The 9,510-nt window shown below is 33.5% G+C and overlaps 2 protein-coding genes across 2 annotated transcripts; both read right to left on the bottom strand.

Moving 5' to 3' along the window:
• Positions 1-742: 742 nt before the first annotated feature.
• LOC308695349 (protein THEM6) lies at positions 743-4,126 on the bottom strand. The gene is made up of 3 exons (XM_081373467.1): positions 4,106-4,126; positions 3,154-3,658; positions 743-1,685 (listed from the first exon to the last, which is right to left on the bottom strand). Exons 2-3 carry the CDS (start codon positions 3,652-3,654, stop codon positions 1,578-1,580), a joined length of 609 nt encoding a protein of 202 aa, XP_081229593.1. The 5' UTR covers positions 3,655-3,658; positions 4,106-4,126; the 3' UTR covers positions 743-1,577.
• Positions 4,127-5,261: 1,135 nt separating this feature from the next.
• On the bottom strand, positions 5,262-9,270 carry them6 (thioesterase superfamily member 6). Its single transcript, XM_081373466.1, has 3 exons — positions 9,128-9,270; positions 7,036-7,540; positions 5,262-5,513 (listed from the first exon to the last, which is right to left on the bottom strand). Coding segments are annotated over exons 1-3 (618 nt in total). The 5' UTR covers positions 9,130-9,270; the 3' UTR covers positions 5,262-5,402.
• Between the last annotated feature and the right edge of the window lie 240 nt (positions 9,271-9,510).

The following is a 9,510-nucleotide window of genomic DNA, read 5'->3' as shown; positions in this document are numbered from 1 at the left end:
TATTTTATATTCAGATATAAATTTATTTATAACAATACAAACTAAAAATTATATATATATATATATATATATAAAATATGATTATATAAATAAATATAAATAAAATGTATAAAATGTTTTACACCTTTCTATTTATTTTACCTTCTTTTTCTCTTATATATATAAATAAAAGAGAAAAAGGTAAAAAATGTAATTACCACCAAAAATTAATTTAAAATGTAAATTAATTCAATTAAATATAATTATTCTATTATATAAAAGAGGAACAGAATGTAAAATAAATAAATAAAAAGGTATAAAAACATTTAAAAAAAAATTTTTAAAAGCTTGCTTTTAGGATCATATATTAAACTTTAATATCTTATATTTTTATTTAATATACACTGCAAGGTCCACAAAGAAAACAATCTAATTTAAATTTGGAAATAAACTAAATTATTAAAAATGCTGAAGTAAAACAAAGAAACATCATATCGTAACAAAGAAACATTACATCGTAAAACTAATACAAAATATTTCCGATTGTTCAGAGTTCTCTCACAGTCTAAATAAGAAACACTGATTAGAAAAACATAATTTGCCTTATACATAATTTGCCAGATTTTCTAGCTTACACTTAAGCATAAGATGCTCTCTGGAACATCATGCTGGAGAACATGATCATCAGGTTTTATTCATGTTAGCTCCAGTGCTGCTGCCATTCATTCAAAATAGGTGAAAAACACAAATGCTGAGACATTCTGAAATTCATGTACATTTTTAATTCAACTTTCCACTTTGAGAGTGTAACACGACACTAGATGGCAGCAGTGCTGCTTTCACTTGATACAGAGACATGAACAGTGTTTATAAGCAAATGCTTCTAATAACTTAGAAACATATACAAACAATATTTATGATGCAGTACTTTATTTCATAATGCAAGTCTTCAGGTTTAAATACAGGTGGTTAAATAACTTTACATAAAGACTCTTCTAAAATAAATAATGCAAATCTCAGATTTTTTTCCTGGAATAAATACATGTTCCCTTTTCACAAATAATAATAATAAACCATTTCAGTTTTAAATAGGTAAACTATATTAACACATCTGACCGGCACAACAAATCCATGAGGTGATATGATAAAACAACACGCTCAGATCTCATTTACCATTTCGACTATTAAAATATTCAGTGCAAATCCTTTTAAAGTGATTTTCGTTACGTTCATGTGCGTATTTGGTCATGGGAGCGTTCAAAAGCTCCAAGCATTCAAGTTTTTTCAACATTCGTTCATGCGTTCTCTTTGTCAACAGAGAAACATGCTCTGCGTTTTGTCAGTTTCATTCCTTGCAGCTTCTGGAGTGGATTTTGTAAATACAATAATGAGAGTGCAATACTTCTGAACTAAAATAAACTCTACAAAGGGCTGGTATGATAAGAGTAAACACTGAAGCTTCCAACACAGGTTCTGGACCAGAAAACCCTTTTGTAATTTTAAAACTGACATTTAGAGATAAGCTACATGATTCAAGGTTAGCATCACGGGAAACTTACATGCACAAGGAAGGCTTACGGTAAGAGTTTTAGATATGATCATTTGGTCTTCTCGTCTAGTCCACTCTCTGCTCTGAGGGCCTGACTGCTGGCAGAGATGAATCTAATCCAGTGCTGAAGATCCTCTGAAATGTCAGGGCAGTCCACCTTCAAATTAGAGACATACAGGTTAGTCAAACAGGAACATACTTCAAAGACAATTACCATGGTATTACCATGGTACTGTATATGTCCAACGATATGGCATGATCTAATTTCAAACTGGGACCGGGACCCCCAGGGGGCCGCAAGGGAGTGCGAGGGGATCCGTGAAAAAGTTTTGAGAAATAAAACATTTTATTAAAATAAAATAATATAAATTTTATAGAAACTAAATAAACAAAAATATGATTATTATTTTTTACAAATCATAATAAAGTAAAAAAAAAAAAATTCATTTTAAATAAACAAACAACAGTACAGTACTATAGGGATAAGGAAAAACGGTAACACTTTACAATAAGCAATACTTTTGTTACAGTATTATTAATCTTTGTTAATATTAGTTAATAAAAATACAGCTGTTCATTGTTTGTTTATGTTAGTTCACAGTGCATTAACAAATGTTAACAAATACAACATTTGATTTTAATAAGGTATTAGTAAATGTTTAAAATTCATTTTAACTAAGATTAATAAATGCTGAAGAAGTATTGTTCATTCTTAGTTCATGTTAAATAAGGTAGTTAACTAATGAACCTTACTGTAAAGTGTTACCAGAAAAACATAATAGAAACTTAAAAAATATAATACTTAAAATATGTAATGTAGCAAAATGGAAGCTAAATATTTTATAAGTATATATATATATATATATATATATATATATATATATATATATATATATATATATATATATATATATATATAATTATTTTATTTTTTTTATTAAATTTTTTTCTAGCATGGGGTTTTATATTGTAACGTAAAGGTAACGTAATTTTTGTAACAATATTTATGAGCATTTAGGTAACACTTTATTTTAAGGTGACGTTGTTGCACGTTACTACTTACTATACGAGTAAGTTTTGCATATATTATGCATTATTACAAGTAACTAACCCTAAACCAAACCTTAATTCTATAGTAAGTACATGTAGTTTAATAATATTACTCAGTAGGCTATTTAAGTACAACTTTAGATTAGGGTCCAATTCTCACTATTAACAAACTATTAACTATGACTTTTGCCTCAATAAACTCCTAATTACTGCTTATTAATAGTTAGTAAGATAGTAAAGTTTAAGTTTTGGGTAGAATTAAGGGATGCAGAATTTGGTCATGCAGAATAAGGCATTAATATGTGCGTTATAAGTACTAATAAACAGCCAATATCCTATGCTAATAAGCAACTAGTTAATAGTGAGAATTCGACCCTAAACTAAAGTGCTACCAAATAAAGTGTAACAATAATGTTATTCTAGGTAGGCTATAAATTGGGTCTTTATACATCAAAACATATAAATGCTTTTTAAATGGAAGGATGGGGTCACTAACACGAGGACGGGTCCAGTGTCTTTTAAAAGATAAAAAACAACTGCTTTAATGCACAAAAAAATGTTAGAAAAATGCATACCCCCCTCTTGCAAAGGAAATCCAAGATATTCTGTGGATTTCCGCGAATCACGTTCTGTCGGCACAGCATGACAGCAGAGATGAACCCGTCTGTCTTAGACACGAATCTCTGCTCTATGTAGAAGGACTTCTCGTCCCACGACACGATGCGGGTGCGCAGCTCGAACGCCTCGCCGAGGGCCAGCGAGCGTCTGTAGCGGATGGTTGTGGCCCCGACCACCATGGTGGCGTTGAGCGCGCGCGCGGCCCCGAAGAGCCCGTTCCGGGTGCAGTGCGCAAAGCGGGCGAAGTCGCACTCGCGCAGATAGCGGGCGTTATTCATGTGACACATGAAGTCCAGGTCGTGGGGCAGAACCCGTCCGTGAACGACCTGCTCGGCCAGAACATCTCGAACCGGACCCTGGAACCAGCACTTGATCGCCATCCACGAGCCTCTCAGGAAGTACCACACGTCAAAACTGCCGAACAGAACCAGAGACCCGGACAGAATCCACAGCAGCATGATTCTGTTACACAGTGAAGAGTATTAATTATTCACATCATGAAGAATTCACGAACGCCAGATGGAGATACAGAACTGGGTTAATTGGTTTTTTTTTTTTTTTTTTTTTTACATTTAGCTACTCTGATAGTACAGAAAAAAGCGATGCTGACAGGCTTCAGATGCTACAAAATACGACGCAAGACATTATTAGGTCATTTTTTAAATGTTAATGTAAGAGTTGCTGTTAGAATATATGTAACATTCACTCATTCATTTCGGAAATGAATGAAAAAGCTACATTTAGATTAAATATCAAAACGCACATACAGAACATTGACAATAGTGCAACGAAACCTATCCCAGGTCTACTGGTTTGCGTTTAAATACATATAAATTGATTAATTCGGTGCATTTATCAATGTTTATACGCATAATCTTGATGATAAAAGATGATATTCTTGATACTCACGCGATGGACACCCAAAAACCGGCTACACGCACTTCCGCAATGACAGATACTGCGCTCTGATTGGCTTAATGGGATCACGTGACTACGCAGTAGGCCGCACTACATGACGCCAGATTTCTATATCCCACTATAAAACAGGTTTCCAAGACAAAACAAAAATATTTTGAATGGTGGTTACAGAAATTTTGAGATAATTTAAATAGTTTCACTCTGACATGTGTATTAAGACGTGTAAATGTGTATTAGGATTATAACATATTCATGAAATTATAGTTGTTTTTATTTATTACATTTTAATTATTTTTAAGGATAGACATCCCAGGTAAAAAAAAATACTTATCACCGCACTTCCCTAGTTGATTGAATACATTAAGAATTGCAAACATGTTTTATATTACACGATTTCTAAAAAGTTGTTTAAATAGGCAAATGAGGCATTATCTAATTAAATATGCAATAATTTGCATACATTTCTAGAACAAAAATCTAAACATTGGATGAAGTCCGGTTCAAAATTCATCATATTAGTGTTAGAGTTAAAGGTTTTTACAAAGGGGATTTTGGATTTCTCTTTTTATCACTCCATAGATCAGAAAATACCGTCTATCGACAGAATTTTTTATTTTTTTAATTTTAAAATTATTTTTTAAATTTTTATTGTAATTTTCACCATTTTGTTTTTAGGAATAAAATGTATAAAATCAGGCAAATTATATATGAACAACCCCCTATGTAAAAACCTTCGGGATATAGATAGGAATAAAACTAAAGTTTGGTGTATGTAAGTAAAAAAAACAGCTATTATTGAAACTGTAATTGAAAACTACAGACGCAAATAGATAAAAGTGTTATAAAATATACACTTAATAGTGTATTTTCGATGTTTTCTTTCCACTAATCTTAAAAAAAATTATTTTTATTTTTTTAAATGCTAAAAAGCCCAAAACCTCAAAATTAACAGATGCACGGAAAAAAAAAACTGGGTTTTTGTCAGTAGTCTCACCTTAAATATTATTTTGTTTCCACTCCAGTCCAGTTGGTGGCGTTCATAAACCGTGAAATACACCAGAAAATATTATTCATCCATTGTTTTTAAGAACTTATTTTTAGATATTCACAATCTTCCGGCTTGCATGAGACAAAATGTGGCACAAATGAGGCTTTTAGAGTAGAGCAGAACTCACATTTTTATTTTGCATAGGAGTATCCAAACACCTGAGACTTTAATGTATGTGCATAAGAACATCTTTCATTTTTGTAAACCATTGAGTAAGAGTTCATTTAAGGCAGTGAGCCATCATTCCTTCTTTTTATTATCGAGCTGACTTTCTCCCCTGAGGGCTTTACTGCTGGCTGAGATGAAATTGATCCAGTGCTGCAGGTCTTCAGGAAATTCTGGCACTTCAACCTAGAAAGTCAGATTATAAATGTCAGGCTGCAATGTTTTCAAAATGCAGGAATTCATATTCGATTGGAACAACATGAAGTAAACACTTCCTTTAACTCTCAGTCTGGTATTCCTCAATTAGGGGTGAGTCACACTCAAACCAGATAGAAGCGTATCTTTTTTAATAAAATTAATGTACTTTTTTTGTTTTTTGTACTTTATTTTTCAATAATATTTATTACTTAATATTTAGGGTTTTTTTTGGGGTGGTTTTATGGTACTAGATAATATTCACCTCTAATAATGCACCATTTATTTCTATATAAAAACAGTTCATATATTCAATTAATACAATGTACAGTATATATAAGGCTGTGTATTCATTAGTTGCTTATAAGAGTATTTGCAGACATAATTACTTATTTCTATTAAGTTTTGCATATATTTAGACATTAACAAAGACTATTTCATCAAGGCTGATTTGTAGATTGTACCTCAAAAATTGCTCCGTATTTTTTAAGACCATTTACGTTTTCTAATCAATTTTTTTGTGTGTTTATATACAGTAGCAAGTGCCACAAAAGTCAAAAAGTTTTAAATGATCCCAGTGAAGTAAAAAAATATATAAAGCATGAAATCATTTAGTCTAAAATGACAGAAGACCACCATTCACCGTGATTTTCCCAAGAAAGACATGTTCCTGTCTAAGGAACAACATTCCTGTCCAAAAATGTAGTTCTAACCCTCAGGGGCAGATATAGTGATTTGGGGGACCCAGAAAAAAAAATATAGGAATGGGGCCCTATAATATTCACCCCAGTGAAAAGTATTCATGTTAAAACAGGTAAAACCAGTATTAAAGTAGGTTGGACACTAGGTGGTGCTTTGGGGTCATTTTCATTGTAATTCTAATCTTTAAAACACATTTATTTATTTTTTAACTACAAATTTAAATGAAACTGAAAAAAAAAAATGAAAAGGAAATTATACATTTACACACTTAAGGATTATTTCAACCAAAAATGAAGGACAAATGTCAAGAGTTGTGCAAAGAAACTGCGCATGCATCCTCTACTTGGGTCCTTCACACAAACGAGTGTGTCATTTTTTCAATAAAAATATAATACGCAATGTTGCTCAGTATTTAGATTCAGATGCATGATATTTTCATTTGCTACAAGCAGGATACACAAGAAGCACGGTCAAAGTGGATGAACACGCATCTCGTATATAAAAAGCATGTCAGGGGGCCTTTGGTTTTTGGGGGCCGCCTACCTTTGCCTGATGGTTAAGTCCGCCTCTGCGAACCCTATCCCTACCCATAACTTATCGCTAACATCAGAGGGAAATGATAGGTGGACAACAACACTGATGTAGAAGCACCAAAACCTGGTTATTAGTCTAAACTTGACATAAACAGTAAACCTGTCCTGATTGGATGATTGAAATGTTGATCCAAGAACATGATGTACTTGGTGAAATCACATTCACCGATGACCAACAGAGGGTTAAAATGTTTAATTAATCTATTAAAGCTGCTCACCTTTCTTTTGCACAGGTACTGCAGGATCTTGTCCGGGCTGCTGCGCAGGACATTCTGTTTGCAGAACATAACAGCTGAGACCATCCCATCTTTACAAGACACAAAGCGCTGCTCCAGGTAAAATGACTTGTCGTCCCAGGTGATGATTCGACTGCGCAGCTCAAACGCCTCACCGACACACAGCGGGCGTCTGTAGCGGATGGTACTCGCCCCAACAACCATGGTGGCCCCTAGAGCTCTCAATGCCTTGAACACCCCATTTCGGGTGTATAAAGACAAACGGGCAAAGTCACACTCACGTAGGTAGCGGGCGTTGTTCATATGGCAAAGGTCAACGTCATGGAGAAGGACTCGTCCGCCAGCGGTCTGCTCTCCTGTGATGTCAAATACAGGAGAGAGGAACCAGGCCCTGACCACCACAACCACTGCCCGTATATAATACCACACATCCACACTGCAGAACAGGAGTAGCAACACACCCAGAATCCACAGCAGTGTGTCCTCCCTGCCATAGACAGAAGTCAAATTGAGACCAGAATACACAAGAGACAAATGCATGGGCAACTGACATGCCATATCAGTGATTTAATCTATTTTAAACAACAATTTTAATTCATTTTAGCATTAAAAATATTCTATTTTATTGTTACAATTCTATTTTGTTATTAAAAAGTTGCATGTTATTTGTCAGCATCTCACTGAGATGTCAGTACATTTCTTTCTATGCTGCATGAAAGACTGTTTGCACTCATCTTAAAGGGATAGTGCAGCCAAAAATTTAAATTCTGTCATCATTTACTCACCCTCAAGTTGTTCCAAACCTGTACGAGTATCTTTCAAAAGATGATATTTCTAACTTGAAGAATGTTGGTAACCAGTTGACGGTAGCCACTGACTTCCATAGTAGGAAAAACAAAAACACAATGGAAGTCAATGGCTCCCGTCAACGGTCTGGTTAATACCAACATTCTTCAAAATATCATCTTTTGTGTTCAAAAGAAAAAATAAATTTATACAGGTTTGGAACAACCTGAGAGTGAGTAAATGTCAAGTCAAGTCACCTTTATTTATACAGCGATTTTTACAATACAGATTGTATCAAAGCAGCTTCACAGTGATAACAAGACATTAATACAACAAAGTTTGTTTCTATAAGAAAATTGCGTCATCGTCCACCCTAAGGCAGATAATATTGTTGAATATTAAATGTCCCCAAATAAGCAAGCTAAAAGACAAGGCAACAGAACGATGACAGAATTTTCATTTTTCTGTGAACTATCCCTTTAAGATTCTGAGATTTTTAGGTTTTTGCTACAAGCTTCATTCAAGATGAACTAGTTAGGCTGGTTTGTGAACACGTTTTAACGAGAATTTTTTAAACGTATTTCCAGTATCAGACACCAGACAATGTATTTGTCGTAAAAAATAATATATATATATATATATATATATATATATATATATATATATATATATATATATATATATATATTGAGTAATGTTTTTGATTAATGCATTGGTGAGAGAAACTGATTAAAATCCAAATTGCCACTTTAATTTAAATCTAACCCTAACACTTTAACATAGGTGTTTTGTTTGAGAGAAAACTACAACTATTTACTTGCCAGAATACTTGTTCTTTTGTGGTAACATTTTACAATAAGCCATTACATTTAGATAACATGAACTAACAATAAAACCTAGCTCTAAAGTGATTATTAATCTTAGGTAATGTCTTAGTTAAGATCAAAAGTTGTATCTGTTAACATAGACCTGAGCTAACATGAATTAACAAAGAACACCTCTATTTTTATAACTAACGTTAACAAAGGTTAATGAATACCGTAACACATATTGCTCATTGTATTTCATGCATTAACTAGGGTTAACTATTTTATTGTATGGACTAGCTTTACTATGCAGCACGTTCACATTATTTACAACGTTGAAGGATCAGAGTTGTCATTTGAACAGAAACTGTTAACTTTGTGCACTGCGTAAACCTTTGCGAAATCGATTACAGATTTACAACGATAAAACTACTCGTTGGAAATAAATTAACAGTAGTGAAAGTGTCAAACACAGCACTTACATGTCCACGCTGTTCCCACAGCTGCTGCTTTACGTTCTGTACGTCTCCACTGAACGCACGATGCCACGCCCCCTAAATATGACGTAACGTGAAACTGTTCGGAAGGAGTTTGGCAGAAGATTGGAAAAGTGCCTGGCTTTTACCTGGGACCAGAGCCGGTTCTAGACATTAGGAGGCCCTAGGCAAAATTCATGTTGGAGGCCCCCCACCCCCAATAAAAAAACACTTGAAACAAATATGATTCCTAACCTTTTTATTTATACAACATTTAATTTTAAAAGCAGTATATTTTTACTTACACAGTACATAAGTTTGGACACATTACTATTTTTAATGTTTTTGAAAGAAGTCTCTTATGCTCATCAAGCCTGGATTTATTTGAT

The sequence above is a fragment of the Scardinius erythrophthalmus genome, assembly GCF_964197995.2.
Source record: "Scardinius erythrophthalmus genome assembly, chromosome: 9".
Lineage (NCBI taxonomy): Eukaryota > Metazoa > Chordata > Actinopteri > Cypriniformes > Leuciscidae > Scardinius > Scardinius erythrophthalmus.
This window is presented reverse-complemented; position numbering and strand designations above follow the sequence as displayed.